The following is a 23,552-nucleotide window of genomic DNA, read 5'->3' as shown; positions in this document are numbered from 1 at the left end:
CTTGCTAAAAAGCTATCCAACCCCTTAAAGCTATCTAATGTATCAGCCTGTACAACTGATTCAGGGAGAGAATTCCACATCTTCACAGCTCTCACTGTAAAAAACCCCTTCCGAACATTAGGGGCCTGTGCAGAGAAGTCTCCATGAATGGCCTGAGTAGGTCCTCATGCAATTAGATCTTTTTAGATGAATATGTGGCCAGGCCGAAACCAGTTATCTACTAGGGAGGCCAGGTGTATGCATGGGCAGCTTTAGCCACAAACAGTGGTAGAAACAATATTTACAAAAGTGATACCCCATTGATGAGTAGGCTGATAAAGCAAAATCAAACCAGATGACATCTATAGCCAGAGAAGCAACAGATCCATAGCAGCAAACATCGTCTTATCCTAAGTAAACAAATATTTTATACAACAAGACCTCACACATGGAGTTTTAGTATGCATTCCCATAGTATGGGGCAGTGCAGAATGCTGAGTGCAAATAAGACGCAACAAGCATCACAGATATTTTGTAGTTGGTGCATTAATGTGCCGTGTTCACATGCACATCTGGCTTGGGCAATAAAAGAAATAAAAGCTAAGCCTTCTCCCACTAACACTCCTACACTTGGCTCCCTCTTGCCCTTATTCAATAAAATATAGTATTCTAGGTAACACAATACAGAATAATGGGAAGAAAAATGCTGGGTTGAACAAATAAGAATATTTTATATGGGCTAAAAGCCACATTATAATAGTCATTATTATGCAGATATTACATCATAAACTGTTTTGTATCACATACACAGAGACACACCTTGCCTTTATATACATGGAGAGGACATTATTTAAGCTGGTACAAAGCCGTATGTGATAACAACAATGGCATATTTTTCCCTTTAGTACTCCCCAAAAAAGTCTTCAGGTGCTAGAGCTATACAGGTATAGGATCCATTATCTGAAAACCTGTTATGCAGAAATCTCCGAATTATGGAAAGGCCGTCTCCCATCGACTCCATTATTATCGAATAATTAAAATTTTTTAAAATGATTTCCTTTTTCTCTGTGATAATAAAACAGTACCTTGTACTTGATCCAAACTAAGCAATCATTTTATTCTTTTTGGAAGCAAAACAATCCTATTGGGTTTAATAAATGTTTAAATGATGTTTTAGTAGACTTAAGATATGAAGATATGAAGATCCCTTATCCGGAACCCCCCAGGTCCTGAGCATTCCAAATAATAAGTCCCATACCTGTGCAAAAAATAAACACATTTTCACAAAATGTGTTCATTTTGTTTTATTTTACATTTTCCCCATTTTTACTTGTTATTGAAAGGGATCTAATCACAGAAAGTGAATTGAGGTAAGTTTACTTCTCTGAGAACCTTTGCATTCGGTTTACATTTTTGTGGTTTTGGAGATATTTTAGACTTTTTGGCTCAGCAGTTCTGTATGAAAGGCAGAGTGTCAGTGTTCCTAACTTACTGGTTCACCTCCATTAGTCACATAACCCTAAGGTCGCTGCCATTCAGCAATTCAAAGAGAACTGCAATCCTGGTATGGTCAGTCTAAACTGCTAATATCTCTGAAACAGCTATAAATGGGAAATGAATGTAAGCAGCAAAAGAGAAGCGCAATTTATTTTTTATGGTTTAGATCCCCTTTCAAGTCACCCCATAGACTTGCATTACATTAAAATGAATGCTATGCTTGTTCTCTTTCAAACTGTTCCGTGCTAGAAATCTGCTCAGCCTTGCAAGTTTTGTGTCATAGGAAACAATAGAAATCAGCTGCCCAAAGCTGGAGACCGCTTTCTGCCAAAAAGCGAGTGGGGGGGGAAGGAATAAAATACTTTAATAAATAAGCAACATTGTTCACAAAATTCCACAACGTCAGGAAAAGTTTAGTAAATGTGAAATATTCAGACTGCTTGGGATAAAGCCAGGGGTCCCAATTCAAACCTTCATAAATCTCAGCCTGAGTTCATGTCTGTTTAGATTTTCACCGAGGGGTCATTTCCCCTTAAGAAGGCATTACTAGCAGACATGAAGGATGGGGTCACTGGCCAGTCTTCTCAGTGGTTTGTTTGAAATAGCAATGAGCAAATATTCCTCTAACGCAGGCTATTTATAAGCCATTTGTTCTGATGTACAGTCCCATTATTCTTTAGCCAGTTCAATAAAAGCCTTGGGTTGTGCTGTGTTAGTCATTTAGACAAGCAGGAGAAATGTGATCCCTTTCATGACTCAATGAGGTTAAATTGCAGCATTACTAAGGTTCCTTTCTCAGGAGCAAGTTAACAAGCTGAGAAAGTTTGTAGTTCAACACGTTTATTTAACAAGGAGGGGGGGGTCTCCTATTTCAATCAGATATGTGATGTGTGCTGTTTCCTGCTGTTTTAGTTCATTTAAAAAAATGTTGTTTACCTTTAAAGGAATGGTATTTCAAAGAGGGGGGTGGTGCCTGTGGTTTAGGGGAATAGGATTTAAGCACAGAGGCAAAGTAGGCAATTGCTCTAACACAAAAATAGTAGTAATGAGTAGCAGTGAGTAGGCGCTGCCTTATCCCAACTTCTGGGTCAATATATACACAATGCAAACAAAATGTGCAACAGTTACTTCCTAAATGATCTGGTGCCCTTTAACTGTTGCTGAATTACAACTCCCAGAATCCTACTGGTAACAGAAGGGAGTTGCTATTAAACGGTGTGCATTAAAAAAAAGCATTACTGTGATGACGAGTGCCTGCACATATGGTTCCACGATTTGTCCACATGGGTGTTTCATTGGCTTAATTATAGTCCCTCTTTGTTAGTGTGTCAGGAGCAGGTTTCAGGTTTCTGTGGCACAAAAGCTGTAAATCTCAGTGCACAAAAGCTTTATGTCGTGCACAGATTTCCTGCTTTGTAATATTGTGATATATCAGGCAGGGGGTGTCCCAGGCTCACATATACTGGGCATGAGGAAATAGGTGTGGTAAGTGTAGGAAGTGCTGTGTGAGTGTGGCTTTTTACTTGGGGCAGACAGTGACTCTTGCTGCCAGTCACCATGGACAGCTCTTGCTGAGCACACTTCGGGCTTTGTTCTGAGAAGCATTGGGTTTTCTGGGACTCCAACGCAGAACCTGGACATCTAACAAGAACGCAAAGCCCTGCTGCCTGGTAAGAACATGATCACTGTACTTTTTTGTGCTTGCCATTTTACGTCAGCCAATGGGAGACTAATATAAAGGATTCACACTGCCCACATTGGGGTGATTGCACCTTTATTTGCTTTTGCCCTGTAACAGATGAATACCCCAATTTAAATAAGTCTTTGTCTGGGCAAAATACTGGAAACCAAGTTTTCTTTCTTATTAGTTTTCTTTTAAAAAAACAAATTATACTGTAATCTGACTACATGGGCATTGTGTTTGGGAGAAAGATATTGCAAATATCGGTTAGTGGAAGAAATGAGTGAAGTTTTCCTGCTTTTCAGGGCAATATTGTAAACTTGTAAAAATGCCAGATGCATTGTAAAAAACCTGAGATCGATCTGCTTCTGTGACCTTTACTTTCTGTGCCTCCCGAGCTGAAATTAGACTCTGAACTCCATATGGAATTCTGAATGTTTGTGTATATCGACCACTGCAAAAATGTGCTACTTTGTTCTGCACAAAAAAAAATCTCGGCTCTCCCCCTGTGCATATGGGGAACGTATGTGTTGTTGCCACATCTAGAAGCACAGTGAGTTAAATCTTTGCATCCTCACCAATTGTATGTTTATCTAATTAGAAGTACTATGGTTACAGCAATTAACACAGTCCCCAGGGTATAAATTCATGTATAAGGTACACGCATCTGTGCAGCAAGTTAGTCTGCATTATTAAATACCTTGTTCGTGCAAGAATAGATCATAGGGAGGATTTGGGGTAAATGATTCTCTTGTTGTCAGAGCTTGTTAATCATTTCTTGAATGGGAATTGAACAATTGTATTGACACCACTGTTGGAAATAGGGAGTTAGAAGGAGGGGGAACTGGAAGTGACTTTATTTCTAGCGGATGGTCTACAGTAGAAGAGACTGAATTCAGGATTAGGCCATTTCGATTTGGCAGAACCCTTAGGGGCAGATTTATTATAGATGAAAGTGGGGAATCTGGAAGGATTTTAAATCTACATTTCCATTGAAACTTTCCTGACACATTTGGCAAAACTGATGCCTCTGCCCATTCATCACAATGTGTTCTATTTTGAGCAGTCCAACTCCATTCTGATAAATCGCCCCTCAGGTGCTTAGTGAATCCAATCCAGTCTAGAAAACTGAAGGAAAATGGCAGTTTTGCCATTGAAACTCTGCGTCTGTCACTTCAGGTTGCTGCACTATGGAAACCAAAAGGTTCCATCCTAGAAGGGAATGAGAGGTGGGTAAGGTTTTTGTTTGGGGGAAGCTACAAATAGAAGGCTTTCCACTGGAAAACATATAATTATGCATAGGTGTATATATAGCTACAGCTAAGCCTCCCTAAAACTTCATTATACTTTAGCTTTGATCGGGAGCTTTACTCTTCTCTAGTCATGCATTTTTCCATGACAGTGAGAAAGCAGATGTGCTGTAAATATCTTTTTCCAACTTCAGTAATGATTAATTGTTCTTTAATAAGTTCTTGGTTTATCATCTTTTTAAATAGTTATTACACACAGCAATCTGGAGGTACCCAAGGAATCCCAAGGCCAAACCGGGTGCATGGGAGTTGGCTCAAATTCCTCGAATTTCCTTCCCCTTATCTATCTATCCTGCAGCCTTATTGGCCCTTGGGGTTGAGTCAATGAAACACGCCCATATTGTAAAGATCCAGACGATGAGCCACCCATATATATAATAAACATGCAAAAAAATGAACCCACAGAACTAGTTAATTGTGATACTTGATAGGTATAAATTAGGTGATATACATCTGATAAAACCAATTACACATCATTAACACATAATAGAGCCAACAAATTAACATATTTAAAGGAACATCCAGTACTTATTGGAAATAGTAGCAAGGGTTGACTTACAAAAGTTAATGGGGGTCTGAGTGCTCTTCCCCAGACCTTCAGCTTAGGAGGGGTTATGAACACACTCTTGTCTTTGAATATGGGATGGCACCAACTGGATATTCACATAGAAGTTAATGCAGTTAAAAAAAAAAGTCATAGGCCTATGACTAAATGGCCACAAGGCATGAAATGCATAAGGCTACCCTTTGAGGTGTTTTTTCTTTAAATAAATGTACTTTTTAAACGGCATCAGCTTCAATGTGAATGTCCGGTTTGTGCCAGCCTGTATTCGACAAGACAAAAGTGTGTACATAATAGATTTCCTGTGATTCATAAATCAGGTTTGGGCATTCATGAGAGTGCACTGCATGAACTAAAACCTGTATGATTGGATATGCTAGTTAGTTAGCTGATGTTTGCAGTTACAATGTAGTTCATGTTAAAGGGATCCTGTCATCGGAAAACATTTTTATTTCAAAACACTTCAGTTAATAGTGCTACTCCAGCAGAATTCTGCACTGAAATCCATTTCTCAAAAGAGCAAACAGATTTTTTTATATTCAATTTTGAAATCTGACATGGGGCTAGACATGTTGTCAATTTCCCAGCTGCCCCTGGTCATGTGACTTGTGCCTGCACTTTAGGAGAGAAATGCTTTCTGGCAGGCTGCTGTTTTTCCTTCTCAATGTAACTGAATGTGTCTCAGTGGGACATGGGTTTTTACTATTGAGTGTTGTTCTTTGATCTTCCAGGCAGCTGTTATCTTGTGTTAGGGAGCTGTTATCTGGTTACCTTCCCATTGTTCTTTTGTTTGGCTGCTGGGGGGGGGAAGAGAGGGGAGTGATATCACTCCAACTTGCAGTACAGCAGTAAAGAGTGATTGAAGTTTATCAGAGCACAAGTCACATGGCCAGGGGCAGCTGGGAAATTGACGATACGTCTAGCCCCATGTCAGATTTCAAAATTGAATATAAAAAAATCTGTTTGCTCCTTTGAGAAATGGATTTCAGTGCAGAATTCTGCTGGAGCAGCACTATTAACTGATTCATTTTGATAAAGAAATTTTTCCCATGACAGTATCCCTTTAATGTTTGCTAAAATAATAACAAATATTCAATAAAACAGAATACAGCCCATGAAATCAACGTGCAGCTCTCCAGTTGCCAAATGCAGTGGTGACAGGCAGTCATGCCAACCGCAGTGTGGTGCCAACCACAGTCTCCTGGGGTAATTAAACTGTAATTCTCAACATTTTCTTAGAGACAGACCCTGAAAGTTGTGCATGGATTCCATCATTAACTAAAGGGGTCACTCTAAGCAATGCTATTGACAGCATTATTATCATTTAAGCCTCTACTAGAGTGTTTGTACCAGAAGTACAGAACCTGGGGCTGAGAATGGGTACTGGATTCAAAATGATCTTTGACCACTCTCTATTTATGACATAGATTTATGGATTTATTACATAGAAACAGCAGAGTATTTAGACTTTTTTATTTGAAAGGAAAGATAAGATTAGCTTTATTGACCACACTCGGGAGGCAAAGGTAGATGGGAAGTCTCTTCTTGTCCATGAACATTTGATTGTGGAATTTACAGAGCACTGCACATACTTCCAAGGCAGGACATGATGCTGAGAATGTGAAGAAACAACTGCTGTTAATGTCATCCATGGCAGAACTATCATGTGAATACCGGAGTTATGGGAAAACTTTTACTGTGAAGGAAGTTCAACATTACCATGGCATCTTCTAAAGTGGAAGAGATTTCTGTGCAAAGTGAAAGAATGTACAGTGAAGCCACAGAAGAATAACCCCCTCCCCTCTGTTCTTTGGTTGGACCTTTATTATCATGTAGTTACTAAAAGCTTTGTAAACAGTGTGAGTAAAGGTGACTCCTTGATTAATTACATGAACAGATTCAGATCACGCAGCCCTCTTCTTCAGGCATATTGTGAAAACAAACATGAAGGATCCCAGCGCAATGCAATGAAGCATACAGCACTGACAAAAAGTATAGATACATACCAGATAAAAAAAAAATGAATGTTTATTGCTCCTTGCTGATATTTCCAAAATATGAGCACCCAACGCGTGTCTAATCTTTGTCATAGTAAGGTCGATAGAGGAGTCAGGGAAAGATACACAAAGATATGAGGATGTAGCAATATGTGCTAAGTGTAAGCAACAGCTGGTTAGTAGTATAGTACTGTATATCTACACAGTCTCGGGCTCTGTTCTCTTTAATAGCTGCCGCTCCTCCTCCTATTCCTACAGAAAGGGAAATAAACGGTAAAGATAACATTTTGTCTAAAACCAAAATTGCACTTGTCAAAAGCTATACAGGTACGGGATCCAGTATCCGGAAACCTGCTATGGAGAAAACCCTGAATTCCAGGAAGACCATAGACTCCATTATAATCAAACTTTTAAATGATTTTCTTTTTTACTCTTTAATAATAAAACAGTACCTTTTACTTGATCCCCACTAAGATAAAACGAATCCTTATTGAAAGCAATAAGGGCTTAATTCATGTTTAAATTATATTTTAGTAGACTTAAGGCACAGCAACCCAAATTACGGAAAGACCCAATATCCTGGAAAACTCCAGGTCCAGAGCTTTCTGGATAACAGGTCCCGTACCTGTACTAAAGTGTCTTAATTCTATTGTCATATCAACTACCCAGAATTGTTTTGTAGCTGGTTGTCCGTAATGAAAAGTAGTTCTAGCACAATTGTTATCACAAAGTCATGGGTAGGGCTAAATACTTCTGCATATTATACCAATGTTTTCTTTTTTTTTTCTATACAACAGTGTTTGATTTACTTCCTCCACATACAGTATCCATTTTCTCACTGCAATATCTCCTTTTATAATTTGTTATAGGAAAGTCTAACCTTTGTTGATCCATAATTACTGTAGCAAATGTCATGCATGTATTAAATATAATACACAAGCACCTATGATGGGTTTTCCCATTCTGTGTAGTCATAGCTGCATTTGAACTCCCTGGGTTAAAACAAGAGGTTCAGCCCTTAAAGTGATAAGATCTTTAAAGTGTGCAAAATCAAAGTTTTGGAATAAAAAAAAAAAAGACTATCTAGAATTACGAATCTCTTCTCAAACATCAGAATCAGTGGATTACTGAACTCTCCTGGATCAATTATACAGAATACTTGGGACGTGTGGTTTTCCCGAAAAAAGGGATCTTTCAGTAATTTGGATCTTAAGTCTGCAAAAAATCATTGAAATTTTAAACACCCAATAGGGTTCTTTTTCCCACAATATGCAGTTTAGTACAAGGGACTGTTTTATTACTGAGAAGAAGGACATCATTTTTAAATTTTTTACAAATTAGTTGATTGAATCAGAATGGATGGGAATGGTCTTCCTGTGATTCTGAGCTTTCTGAAAAATGGGTTTCTGGATAAGGGATCCCATACCTATAAGTAAAGGCCAAGCCCCTGTTAACTACTAGATGTCTGTTAAGGCCCCCATACACGGGCTGATAAAAGCTGCTGATAGGCCGAGTTGGTAGTTTATTGGCTCATGTGAGGGGCCATCCGACGGGTGTCCCCGATTGATATCTGGCCGAAAGTTGGTCAGATCTCGATTGGGCAGGTTAAAAAATCCCGTCAGATTGGGGGCACATCTGTGCGTGTATGTGGTCCCGCAATCCGAACACCCTTATCGGCAGCGCCGGATTTCAATGAGGGGCGCCCCTAGGCCGCGCGGTCCGGCCAGGCGGCCGCGCGGTCCTAGCGCCCACCTCACCTCCCCTTCCCAGCGTGCCGGTGAAAAAACGCCGGCGCAGCTGCTGTAATTGAATGGGGACGCACACGTCCCCATAATGCGGCTGGGCGGCATGCCGCCCCTATTTTTTTGCCCCCTAGGCCCGGGCCTATGCGGCCTTGTCGCAAATCCGGGTCTGCTTATCGGATCCATTATGATCTAATCGTTGGGCCCTAGGGCCCACGATTAGATCAGCCCGATAACGCCCACATCAAGGTGGGAATATCGGGGAGAGATCCGCTCGTTTGGCGACATCATGTCTGTGATGGGGTGTAATGAGCTTGAAGACTGCTCACCTCCTACCTGAGTACAAGACCTTGTCCATGCCAAAGATGGTGATGAAGATCCAGTTAGAGAAATTACAAAGGACTCTGGGTACACTTGACAGGTGAATGAATAACCTGTCACTAATATAATTTGTGGTATACTTAGTGCACAGCATTTCAGAGATTATCACTCGACAACTTTACTCTGAGTAAACTGCATCTAATGCCACAATAATACTGGCTATGTGCCATTCAGTCACCCAAGAGAAGCCTTTTTTTCTGGGTGTGAATGTCCTGCCAGCAACTCTCCAGCAATTATTCAAATACAACACTTGGAAGACTTGAAAAACTAGATATGAGTGAAAGGACTCATCAAATTTGTTGCATTTCTGCACATCAGAGTTATGGAATTGTGTAGCTGTACAGCATACCTCTAATATCCAGCTGGCATTTTGGCAAATTTAAAGAAGTATATTGAGTTGTCAGCCTTTCACTCAGTCTCTGAACATTGGAAGGCTGCAGTATGAACATTCTGTTGGTATAAAGTTCTACCTGCTTAATTTCCATCTATTTTGCAAGCAGCGAGGCCCTGCTTCAGCTTGTTTGTTCCTTCCTTGCAGCAGTGATGAATGAACATGTAAATCATCTCTTGGCATGTATTCTTAGGAACCCAACAATATATTACTTACAAGGTTACATACAAGGTTCCACTAGTTTAGACACCTGCTGTGGATCACACATTATATCCTAGGGAGGGAAATATGTTTTCAAGTAAATTGATAAAATAAATATTTCAAGCCTTTGTAATGATTAGTAATGGCAGTGCCCCAAAACACATTTAAAGGGTGGCTCAACTTTAAGTTGACTTTTAGTATGTTATATAATGGCTAATTCCAAACAACTTTTCAATTAACATTATTATTATCATTTCTTTTTTTATGGTTTTTTGAATTATTTGCCTCATTCTGACTCTTTTAAATTGAGGTCACTGACCACGTCTAAAAAAAACAAACAAATGCTCTGTAAGGCTACAAATGTATTGTTATTAGTACTCTTTCTATTATTCCATCTCCTTTTCATATTCCAGTCTCTTATTCAAATCAGTGCACGGTTGCTAATGAAATTTGGTCCCTAGCAAGCAGATTGCTGAAATTGCAAACTGGAGAGCTGGTGAATAAAAAGCTTAATAACTCAAACACAACAAACAATAAAAAATTAAAAACTGAGAACATCGCTCTCTACATCATACTAAACGTTAATTTAAAGGTGAAGAACCCCTTTAGTATTTTCTGTACATTTATAATGACATATTATGTGGGATAATAGTGATTATATTCACAATTACAACACCTTCATCTTGCCCCACCTTACCAGCTCGAACCAAGCTTTTTTCATTTGTTGGCCTACAGCATGCAAGTGCTTACTAGGTTGATAAACCTATAATTCAGATTGGAATATGATATTCAAAAATTGCTATTTTTATATTAATAAAAACAATAACATATTATTGTGAAGTCTTACTGAAAGATGTGAAGGATGTAGCTACTTGTTTAGAGTTCTTGTTCTCAAGTAGGAATGTGATATGCTACTAGGGATGTAGCGAACTGCCGATTTGGTGTTCGCGAACGCCGTTCGCGAACACCGGCAAAAAATGCGAACGTTCGCGAACTTCGAACACCCGCTAAAATCGTTCGATTCGAACGATCGAAGGATTTTAATCCTTATTATCGAACGATTTTCATTTGAATCGAACGATCGAAGCATTCGATCGAATGCTTTTCATTCGATCGAATGCTTACAATCGTTCGAACGAATGGAAATCGTTCGATTTTTAGCGGTCGAAGGAATTCGAATGGTCGAACGATTTGTATTCGAATCGAACGCAAACTCAAAATGCGAACGTCGCGCGACGTTCGCGAACATTCGGCGGACGAGAACGGTCGAACAGTTCGCTACATCCCTACATGCTACTAATACTTCCTGTGCTTTGTTAGTGTATTCTCACAATATTTCATGGATATTCTTTCTTCTGGGTTTTCTTATGCTTGGGATTATTTGCTGTAGCATTGTTTAACTGGGTACACTGCTTATACACGTGACATACTTCCCATCAGAATGTTTCCATAAGCATCATAATATATTTTATCCTTGCAGAAACCTAATGACAATCCGTTCATTTCAATCCTTTACTACCCAGACTTCCTCCTAGGGGAATTCAGTGCCTCTAGGCTGGATGGCAGTTGTGGGAAACATATACAAACTCTGTGTGTGTGTGTGTGTGTGTGTGTGTATATATATATATATAATCATCAAATAATCGGTGCACACTGGGATTTGTTACAAATTAAAAGGCCATCATTTTATTTATCACATATTTGTATGTGCATTTATAAATAAAAATTTTTGATGCACGATATATGGAGTGCGGGTCCTTCTGATCAAATACATATATATCTATATAATGGCTCAAGAGAGGCTAGCACACACAGGACTTCTGGAGAAAAAAAAGGTTTTATTTAAGCAAAAAATAAACTAACGTTTCGGCGAGGTCCCTAACCTTGAGAAAGGCTAGAGACCTAGTGAAACGTTAGTTTATTTTTTGCTTAAATAAAACCCTTTTTTTTCTCCAGAAGTCCTGTGTGTGCTAGCCTCTCTTGAGCAATTGTAAATACTGATACATAGCTCTTTACCCAGGCACCCTATACCTATATACGTGCTGTGCCGGCATTGGCTATTTATTCTAGTTACTACTCATAATTAACCCATTCAACTAGTAATGGATTTCTCCTCCCACTTCATGTTACCAAATAGGAAAAACTAAGTTTTATCAAGAAAACTGACAAATTAGAAGCTTTACAGTACAGGGCATGGACCTCATTCCTCGTGTGTCTCCCAGCATGTGGCACTTAATCTTGGTAACTGGATATGTTGTGTATTTATTGTGCTGCCTGTTCCCAGTCTGTACTGTTCATGTATTATAAAATGTGCAGCATGCATTAACAAACAGCTCTATATAAATATACAGCAACATTCCTTTAAAAAAACAACATGTCTGGCTGCTAGCGATACTGCAATAATATTCTTGGGACTTAACTAAAACAAAGAAATATCTTATTGTGATTTCCAAATATTTGGTCATAACATGACCTTCCTCTAACCAGACCTGTCAGTTGGCATCAAAGGCAGATGCTGGAATTATGTGGAGACTCTCTTTTGCCTAAGAATGTGAATGCTACATGCCCCATTGAAAACTCTCTGCTAGGAATTTGCAACAAGACTCGTACCAGTTGGTACTGTAGCTGTTACATATGGCTATGGGCAGAGAAGAGAGAGAAGTTCTTATAAGGTTCCTAAAGAACATCCTACACACAGTCTTGTATAACCTGCATCATCTGTGTATCCCATCCCCCTTAAAGGAAAACTATACCCCCAAAATGAATACTTAAGCAACAGATAGTTTATATCAAATTGAATGACATATTAAAGAATCTTACCAAACTGGAATATATATATTTACATAAATATTGCCCTTTTACATCTCTTGCCTTGAACCACCATTTCGTGGCTCTATCTGTGCTGCCTCAGAGATCACCTGACCAGAAATACTACAACACTAACTGTAACAGGAAGAAGTGAGGAAGCAAAAGACACAACTCTGTCTGTTAATTGGCTCATGTGACCTTACATGTGGTTTGTATGTGAGCACAGTGAATCTTACGATCTCAGGGGGCGGCCCTTATTTTTTAAAATGGCAATTTTCTATTTATGATTACCCAATGGCACATACTACTAAAAAAGTATATTATTATGATAATGGTTCATTTACATGAAGCAGGGTTTTACACATGAGCTGTTTTACTCAGTATCTTTTAATAGGGACCTACATTGTTTGGGGGGTATAGTTTTCCTTTAAGTCAGAATCCTGCCTCTGCAATTAGTAATACTATCAAAATCTCCAGCATGTAAAAGTAACAATTTTGGCTTAGTTAATCCATATTTACAACATCAAACTCATGTTTTCATATTAGGAAATTTGCAAGCTGATTGGTATTGCCTGTTACCCTTTTGCATTAATAAATTTTGTTTTGGAGAGGTGGTTCCTAGATACAGAAAAATCAGTTAATCTAACTTTGCCAGACTAGTATGTAATACTAATTTCTCACTATCTCTTTATACTTGAACCACAGCTTGACACATTTTTTTAATTACTTAGATCTAGATTGGAAGACCTTAAACCCACTAACCTTGCCTGGTTGCTTTAACTCTTACCCCTTTTGCAGTCCAGCATTTGGGTTGGCTTCTATTTGCTATGATACTGCTTAAAATATATATAGATTCATGCTCATAACAGTGAAAAGGTATTCAGCCTTTCAATCTCATAACAGGGTTGTAGATATACTGTAAATGGAAACATAGTTTTAACAACCCACAATGCAAATCTATGACTTCAAATAAGCAAACTCCCCAAATCTCACCCTGCTGGGCCCACTATGGAAACTACTTCCTTCTAGTCCTTAATGGCCTATTACGGTAGTATTTAAAACTATCTGAATGTAGCACTTCCTCTCTGCATTGTAAGTTCTTCTGGATACATAGAATTTTGAGTTATGCCCACTATTCCTAATAAAGGATAGAGTATTGAGTTATGCACACTCTTCCTAATAAAGGATAAATAGAATTTTGAAGGTGATTTTGAATGTTAACAGGTGCACATATTTTACATGAACCCAGAAGTGCAGATAATTTGCAGTGGTAGTTGTGTTATCTAGCAACAACCATCTAGATCCAATGTTCATGACATGATTGCTTTCAGATTAAAAAGAACCTTCCTTCTATATCTTCCATTGGAATATCAGCACCAACATGACATCAACCCTGGCACTAAATGTACTGCAGGTATAAGCTCCACCTCTGCTGATTTTGCTGTTTAATTTACTAAAAGCCTATTTATGCCAGGTAGTGCTGTGGACAGCATCTTTACAAAAGCAACCATAATGTTGATAATACATTAATATAGATCTGAGAGAGCCAAGATTTGGCATTCATTACACTGATACTATTGAAATCAGTTCACTTTCACTAGTCAAATAAGGTTACATAAAAGAAAAGAACTTTTGGTTACTGAAGGTATTTGTTGATCCTTTTGTATAAAGCTCTATAGTTAGGCCTTCAGATAATCAAATAGAGAGAGTGGAGCTGTTACTGTATCTTAAAGGGCCTTTTAGTGTGTTATAGAATAGCCAATTCCAAGCAACTTTTCAATTTATTTTTTTATAGTTTTTTATGGGTGCACCGAAATCCACTTTTTGTGATTCGGCTGAATCCTTCTTGAAAGATTCGGCCGTAAACCGAATCTGAATCCTGACAAAAAGTCACGTAATTTCCCTTCCCACACCTAATTTACATATGCAAATTAGGGTTCACATTCGGTTCGGCCATGCACAAGGATTCAGGCCGAATCCTAATCTGTTTTAAAAGCGCCGAATCCCGAACCGAATCCTGAATTCGGTGCATCCATATTATTTTTAATTATTTGCCTTTTTCTTATGAATCTTTCCAGCTTTCAAATGGTGGGTCACTGACCCCCATCTAAAAAACAAATGCTTTGTAAGGCTACAAATTTATTGTTTTTGCTACTTTTTATTATTCATCTTTCTATTCATGGCCTTTCTTATTGTTACTCCTGTCTCTTATTCAAATAAGTGTATGGTTGCTAGGGTAATTTGGACCCTAGCAACGAGATTGCTGTAATTGCTTCTTAATGTATTTTAAGAAAGCAGATTTTGACACTGAGCAGCCTGGGTACAACAAGGCCTTTTGGATGTGATGCCCCTGAAATTAGAAAATGCAGTATTTTTATGAGTCACCAAATGGTTGAGCATTTCCATCCTTACTGGGTCATTCTTGTTGTTGCCAGCGTGATGCCACTTTGAACACAGTGAGGGTCATTTATCAACACTTGGCAAATTTGCCCATGGGCAGTAACCCATAGCAACCAATCAAATTGCTGCATTCATTGTAATACTTGCAGCTGGCTTTAAAAAAATATTCACTGATTGGTTGCTATGGGTAACTGCCCATGGGCAAATTTGCCCAGTGTTGATAAATAAGCCCCACTATGTCCATACAGCAACCTAGATAAGTTCTACATAACAAATTATATTTATTGGTTCTTTTCATTTGAGATATGTACTAGGAATTTGCACCATTGTTTGGCCACCCTGGAAGCTTGGGGCTTTTACAATGCCATTAAATGAGAGTGAATATCATGAATGTACAATTATGAAGCATTTATTTGTAGACCCTGGTGCTTTGATATCAAAGAGCATATCAACAGGGAGAGCAGACCCAATGGCTGCAGGAGTAACAGGAATATAGAGTGCCTGCTAGGGTCATGAAAGATTCTATATATTTTTGTAAAAAAAGGTCAACGCTGAATGTGGGGCTATGAATAGGCTTCTTTTATTTGAGACCCAGATTTAGTCCTGCCAACAAACAAACTGTTATGTTCCACTTCAGTCATTTATTAGCCATAATTATCTATACATGTCTTTATCAGATCAGGAGTGATAATCAAATGATCCCTTTATAGACATTTTTAAGGCATGGCAATAAATATATATATACAGTTTATCTTATCCAGCTTCTATCCCATATTCAGTCTCTCTCTTATTATGGCCAAACGAAGGCATGGTATCTATATTGTGTATCATTTACTCTGTATTGTGTAATTATATTTTACTAATAATTGATATAATGGCCTAATTAAAGCTGTAACATTTACTTCAAATTTTTAACACATTTTTTATAGAAACAAATATATTTTCCAGTATAAAAGCCATAGATTTTTTTGTATGTTTATGCCAATGTACAATTAACAAACGTGCATGCCTTAACTCTCTTTACATGTTTCTATGGGTTACATCTAGACCAAGTTAATGCATGCACGTGCGTTCTTTATTCTTGCCTACAACTGATCACCGCTATAAACTCTCCCCGTTGCTAAGCATTATACCATAAAACTGTTCTATTGACACCTATAAATGGCTGATAAGCCTGGAATGGTTATTGTCATTGTAGGATGACACATTTTTCCCTTCATTTTGTTTTAAATGCTTGGAAAGCGTTGTTATGTAACTACAAAAGCAGCAATATTAGATAGCGATGGGTAGTAGTTTACTACACTCCACTGATCCGGCAAAATAAAATGCAGATAAAGAAATCAAAATGTTTTTTTCTTTTTCATATTGACCATCTAATTTGTGACACAGAGAGGTTTTATCTAAAGAATCAATAGAAGTTGAGGAATATAAGTCTTGGGACCTGGAGGGTTACACTTTAATGCACAAAACCCTGTAACGTATACCCTTATAAATGGTCTATAGTGATGCAAACAGTTCTAATCAGTCCTTGTGTATTATAATAATCTACCCCTGAGGTTTTTTGCCTTTGTGCTTTAATATGGTCATGGAACTCTTCAGTGACTTATAATATCATTATATTTTACAATAGGAGGTATATTATTCACTATATAAATATGTATACATGTCCTACCACTGTATATTTTGATAATGTGCGCAGGTATGGGATCCATTATCTGGAAACCTGTTATCCAGAAATCCTAATTACTGGAATGCCATCTGCCTACATTTTAATCAAATAACTAGAAGTTTTAAAAAACAATTTCCTTTTTCTCTTTTGTATTAAAACAGTGCCTTGTACTAAGATATAATTAATTCTTATTGGAGGCATAACAATCCTATTGGGTTTATTTATTGTTTAAATTATTTTTAGTAGACTTAAGTTATGGAGATCCAAATTACAGAAAGATGCCTTATCTGGAAAGCCCCAGGTCCCAAGCTGGATAACCATACCTGTATTAGATATTGAGAATTATATAACTATTGTTTATATTCTAATAACAACAACATTGTCATTACTATAAACAGAAAGGAGTAGTGAGGGTCGAATTTGGGGCGTTTCGCTTCTCCGAAAAATTCGCGAATTTCACGGGAAACGGCAAAAAATCTGAGAAACTGCGCCAGCGTCTCGTTTTTGACGATGGCGTCCATTTTTGATGCTGACGTCCATTTTTTGGATGCCGGCGTCCAAAAACGGAATTCACGCCTGGCGAATAAATTCGCCCATCACTAGAAAGGAGTCTGTTATACTTTGTCTTTTTAGCAGTGTAAAAATGTTTTGCAAACATTGATTTCCACAGTGGGACAGGATTTGTTTAAAGAATCATTATTTAAAGAGGCTCCATCAGCAACATAATTATAGGCTGCTAAGTCATTGCTATGTTTTGTCATTTTGGTGAAACTTGAGCAGTTCACTCAACTTTGTGCAGCTACCATATTTATATTATGCTTTATTTATACAGAACCCACATATTCTGCAGCACTTGAAAGAAATAACATCATTCACATTATTCCCCGCCCCTAGTGGCGCTTGCAATCTGGTCAGTTTATTATCTGAAGCCAATAAACCATTCTGTATGTTTTGGAAGAAACCCACACAAGCATGGAGAGAACATACAACCTGTAAATATGTACCATTTCATTGTACCTGCAAATTAAATATTTCCACATTGTCCTGGCGTCACAGAATAATGAAGGCTTAGTCTGCTTAAAAATATCCCAACTTCCATATATAAATATAACACAGAACATTCTATTAGTAGACGAACAAACAATGCACTATCCTCTCCTCCTGTTTCATAAAGTTTCCATACAAAAGTGTTAAGAGAATGTGGACTGACAGAATAATGTACTTTTGTAACAGGGGAGCGGCTGCAGAACTGATGGCTCAGAGCATGAAACTGAACTAGTGGATAAAGAGTGGTTCAAGGGCATCGTCTAGTCACTTATGTAACCTGTACTGAAAATGGAATTACTTACAGGGCAGTTTAAGATAAAATATTTGAGCATGTCATTGGGCCTCCCTGGTTCCCGTATCGAAGATATGCATTATATGATTATAATACATTGTCATAGTGATTATTATAATTTGCGTATATATTAAATATATTTATACATATATTGCCAACATGTTACTTAGATATTTATAGAAATCTTTCATATCAATCCCTGCCCTAGCAAAGCTTATATTCTAAGCTCCTATCACACCAACCAGACAATGGATTGTTTTTATCAGGAGCCTACTAAATGTGGTGGCTCCTGAGCAACGTGTTGCTCTCTGACCCCTTTGGATGTTGCTCCCAATGGCCCTTAAAACAGGTGCTTTTTTTGAATTCCTGACTTGGAAGTTTTTTTTTTGGATAAAAACATGATGCACTGCCAACTAGATCCCCCATGTAGGCTGCCAGTCCACATAGGGGCTACCAAATAGTCAATCACAGCCCTTATTTGGCATCCCCAGGGACTTTTTCATGCATGTGTTGCTCCCCACCTTTTTTTTTACATTTGAATGAAGCGAAATGTCGGTGACCCCTGGTCTAGCCTGTAGCCGTTACCCTTCCAGCCCTGGTTTAAAATCTCCTTCTGGTGCTCTGCCCTTTCACCTTCAGACTTCTCACTGTCCGTGTATACCTACTGTTTAACCGCGAGGAAAAAACACACCGTTTACCAAAAAGTTGGCTACAAACCCTGGAATATTTATTGCAGATTAATGGGTAAAAACATATGAACTTTTAAGAAAAAAACCTTCTTCAGTTGGATAATGTAGCCCACTTTTAGATTAACTGCATCCTTGAGCCCCTGGCAAAACACAGAATTACCTGGAGGAAACCAATGAAGGCAGATGTAGAGTATTTAAAATCACTACAGATAATGCCCTGGTCAGAATCAAACTCAGGACCTCGGCACTGCAAGATAATGGTGTGCTTGTACAGTAACTTTTGTCTTATTCTTGTTTGTATTTATTTCAGCGAGGTCTGCAAAGATGGACTTCAAATCATCCTTCATGGATGGGATGGTGGGAGTTGGGGACATGATCCTTCTCGAGTCCATCTCCGAAGATTCACTTCTAGTGAACTTGAAGGAAAGATTCAAAAGTGATGAAATCTATGTAAGTATAGACCTAGCACTGTACCTTTCTTTTTTTCCTCATTAAATCCATTCCCAGCTTCTAATAAGATAGTACTCTCTGCACATATCCCAGATATTAGTTTACCTGTTAATAATCCAAGAACCAGGCATGTGTATACTCCCCAAATGTCCTACAGGCACATCAAATAAAACCACCCACTGACACGTTTTACTTCTCCGAATAATTAGTGAAACTGTGGAAAAAATTCACGAACAGGCGAAAACTCGAGAAATGTATTGAAATGACGGTTGCGGTGGATTTTTCACCTGCAAATTATTGACGCAGTTTTGTGGAAATGCAGATATTCGCCGCAAATCCATGCCTGTCAAATTTATTCGCCCATCACTATTCCATATCAGTAGGGTTTTTTGTTACTGAGCCAAATAATGAATTTGTTGAAACCATACATTCAGTACTGTATCCATGCACTCAGCGAGTCAGTTTATTGAACATTAGAACCAAGCAATTTATTTTGGGAGGCTGCCAAAAGGCATCTCATAAGTTTACTTTACCCTCCCCCTTAACTATTTTTTTGCTATTTTTAATAATGGTAATAGTAAAGGGAGAGGAGGTGGCAGAAAGACAGTCACAGAATAGAGAGAAGGAGTTAACAGAGGAGGAATAAGACATAGAAATCATTTAAAAGGACAGACAAAGGAATGCAGGGAGAGAGGGTGGTGGTAAGAAATAAATGTTCAGATATTTACCTATTATGGGTATGGGATCTGTTATCTGGAAACCTGTTATTGAGAAAGCTTCAAATTGCGGAAAGACAGTCTCCCATAGACTCCATTTTATCAAAATAATCCAATTTTGTAAAAATTATTTCCCTTTTCTCTGTGATAATAAAATAGCAACTTGTACAAACTTAGATATAATTAATCCTTATTGGAAGCAAAACCAGCCTACTGGGTTTATTTAATGTTTACATGATCTTCTAGTAGACGTAAGGTATGAAGATCCAAATTACGATTTACTTTACTGTTACTGTTATCCGGAAACCCCAGATCCCGAACATTTCTGGATAAAAGGTCCCATACCTTGAAAAAGGGCCTTTTGCTGCCCGAAACATGTTGTGTGGACGCACAATAAAGCACTGATTAGCAGGTATTCTGCTGTTTGCCTCTGATTTCCATACCCATGATTGAAGTACTCTTGTGGTGACTTGACGGAACACCAGAGGGAATCAAGGCTTGCAAATAATGCTTGGCATTCTGTGTGTTATCCTGTGAGCCATACCTGTAGACCTAAGGTATGAAGATCAAAATTATGGAAAGATCCATTATCCAGAAAGCCCCAAGTCCTGAGCAGTCTGGATAACAGGCTCCATACCTGTAATTGTTACATTTAACATTAATAATTTTAATATATGGAATAATTCTGTATTATGAATTATGTTTTTGTAAGTGCTAATTGGGGATTGGTGGCAACAATATAAAGCTACAGTAGAACCTCAATTTTAAATTTTTCAGGGGACCATAAAAATGTTGTAAAATCCGGGAAAATGTGAAATAAGAGAAATGTATTATGTATTAGTGTGTGTGTGTGTATATATCATCATCATTTATTTATATAGCGTATATAGCGTGTATATATATATATATATATATATATATATATATATATATATATATATATATATATATATATATATATATATATATATATATATATATATATACACACAGTATATATATACATACACATATACACAGGTATGGGACTTGTTCTCCAGAATGCTGCAGATTTTTAGATAATGGATTTTCTGTAATTCAGATCTTCATACCTTAAGACTTGAAAATCAAGCAAACATTAAATAAACCCAATAGGCTGGTTTTGCTTCCAATGAGGATTAATATCTTAGTCTGGATCAAGTACAAGGTACTCTTTTAATACTACAGTGAAAAAGGAAATCATTTTTTAAAATTTGGTTTATTTGGATAAAATGGAGTCTATGGGAGACAGCCTCTTCGAAATTCAGAGCTTCCTGTATAATGGGTTTCCAGATAAGGGATCCTAAACCTGTATGTATGTAATTTTAAATATATATCTATATCTATATATCTATATATATATCTATCTATCTATCTATCTATCTATCTATCTATCTATCTATCTATCTATCTATATATATATATATATATATATAGATATATAGATAAACATCTGCATATATATATGCAGATGTTTGCTTGTGCATAGAATTCTCCACATTCTTCAGTGCAGGTTAAATTCTTTTATCTCTAACTGGTGTGAAATGCTTCTGAGTTATGTGAATAATTTCTATTAAACCTGTTTTTCATGTATGGTGTGGAGTGAGCTGCTTTCAGTTGTATATTTAATAGCTAAGACAATAGTACTTCACACAGTGCTTGAATCCTCATCCAAGGCCTTTAACATAGATACATGAGTTGTTATACAGGCTGGGAAAGAGGTGCTCTGTTCAGAAAGTGAGTTTGACACCTATAGACACTTGAAAAAACAATGATACAGCTTGCAATTTTAGCTGTAGGTGCAAAGGTCCATTCCTCCACAGTGACATAAGTGTGGTGTAAGGGCAGATGTCCCCTGTGCTGCAGGCAGGTGCCAATTTACCTTCAGGTCAGCATCAGTAATACCGGCAATAAAAAATTCCCACAATTGATTGTAATGTGTCCACTCAGGCCTTGGCTGCCTATTCATAAATGATTGCCACACAGTTGCACAATCTACGAGTTATAGAGAAACAGGAGCAACGTTTGACCAATTGCATCAACCAATAGTAGCCAATCACTTTTATTCCTCATTCTACCTTCTCTTGACCAATAAACACCAACTGCTGATTGGTTGACATTACTAGCCCTTGAGAAAATATGACCATATTATTACAAATTTTCAAAATGAATGTAAATACTTGTCTTTGATATACTTTCATTTTCCTACCAGACATATATAGGAAATGTTGTGATTTCGGTGAATCCCTACAAGCCGCTGTCCATTTATACGCCAGAGAAAGTGGAGGAGTACAGGAACTGCAATCTGTACCAGCTGAAGCCACACATGTAAGTTGCTTGCAGTGTTTTCTGATGCAACAACAGCTGCATGTAGTAGAAATGTAATGCAAACAGACCGTAAATTCCCACTCTGCAGAGTTTACAGTTATCTCTGTGCTGGAATTCAGAGAATGGTAAGCACTACTAAACAAGACAATGCTGTGCTTATACATTTATGATTGATTAGACTTAGTGCTACTCCATGTCAACTCCATTTATCCAAACAGAAAAATAAAATAACAATGCAAATATGTAATATACTGTCAGTGCTGTATAAATGGCTGTAGTTTGTATAAAAAAAAATCACAGTATGGTTTCAGCTTATATAAGCTTGTGAGGATCTTTTAGTGAATTCTAACAAATGATTTAATCTCTAGTCAAGTCATTCTTTCCATCTCTCCAAATACAGACAAAACTTAACCTTTGCTATCTATTGGTTGATATGATAAGGCACTGCTGGGCAAATCCCTATGATATTGTGTAGTGCAATAGTATTGCAGGCATTGGCGTGGGTGCTAATGGTAAGGGAATGTCCAACCAGAGAGGTGACGTAAAATATTACTTATGAACAGTAACACTGAATACTGCAGCTGTAGTAGATAGTAAAATTTCCAGCCTGCACATCAGAGCCACCCAAATGTCTTGTATTGTATCATATCCATCTAATGGCTATGTCATAGGGTTGCATTTTATTGAACAGTATATGTAAAGGCATTAATAAATTGCTAATCACCAGGGTCGGACTGGCCCGGCGGGACACAGAGAAAAAACCCGGTGGGCCCCTAGCTCTTGTGCAGATCCGCACCCCGATCCTTTGGTTTGCTGGTTTCTTCCTGCCTCGAACATCCGAAAAACATAGTGCGCGCATGTGCACAAGCACACACGATCAGTGGTGTGGTGGCCAGAAAAACAGTGCATGTCTATGCACAAGCATGCAGCGGGAGACAACGAGGCTGGGGGGTCCGGAAGGGGCCCTGAACAGCAGCCTCGGGCCCAACAGTCCGACCCTGCTAATCACAATGGATTGCTTCCCACTGACATAAATAGAAAATGCTGCGGGATAACTACCATAACTACCATTTATAGGGATACACCAAACACTGCTTTTCAGGGTTCAGTTGAGACTGGGTAGGCAGTCACTTGTGAGCTAACATTGACCGTAAATAAAACACAAGACTCAGTTTTCCCTTTTCGTGGGTGGAGGTCGGCCACAGCTTTAATTAAGACCATATTTGCCAAAAACCAATAACCCTGTCCTTGCCATGTTATACCAAGCCCAGGTTACCACAGATGCCAGCCACCGCAGCAGCGGTGGGCATGTAAAGGGAAAAACCTACTGGCCATACCCAAATGGCAAGGACCAAAAACAATTACCCACCAACAGCTGTGACAATAATAATATT

The 23,552-nt window shown here is 38.1% G+C and overlaps 1 protein-coding gene across 3 annotated transcripts in view; it reads left to right on the top strand.

Annotated features, from left to right (window-relative positions):
* The first annotated feature begins 2,469 nt into the window (after nucleotides 1–2,469).
* The window catches only part of myo1a.L (myosin IA L homeolog), a 74,548-nt gene continuing 53,465 nt past the window's right edge, over nucleotides 2,470–23,552 (top strand). The window contains exons 1-3 of one of the 3 annotated variants that reach the window (XM_041580946.1): nucleotides 2,470–3,146; nucleotides 18,957–19,096; nucleotides 22,043–22,158. In XM_041580946.1, the coding sequence (XP_041436880.1) occupies nucleotides 18,971–19,096; nucleotides 22,043–22,158 (242 nt within the window). In that variant the 5' untranslated portion in view covers nucleotides 2,470–3,146; nucleotides 18,957–18,970. 3 annotated transcript variants of the gene reach the window in all.

The sequence above is a fragment of the Xenopus laevis genome, chromosome 2L (assembly GCF_017654675.1).
Source record: "Xenopus laevis strain J_2021 chromosome 2L, Xenopus_laevis_v10.1, whole genome shotgun sequence".
Taxonomy (NCBI): Eukaryota; Metazoa; Chordata; class Amphibia; order Anura; family Pipidae; genus Xenopus; species Xenopus laevis.
The sequence above is the reverse complement of the archived record's forward strand: the minus strand, read 5'-3'. Positions and strand labels throughout refer to the sequence as shown.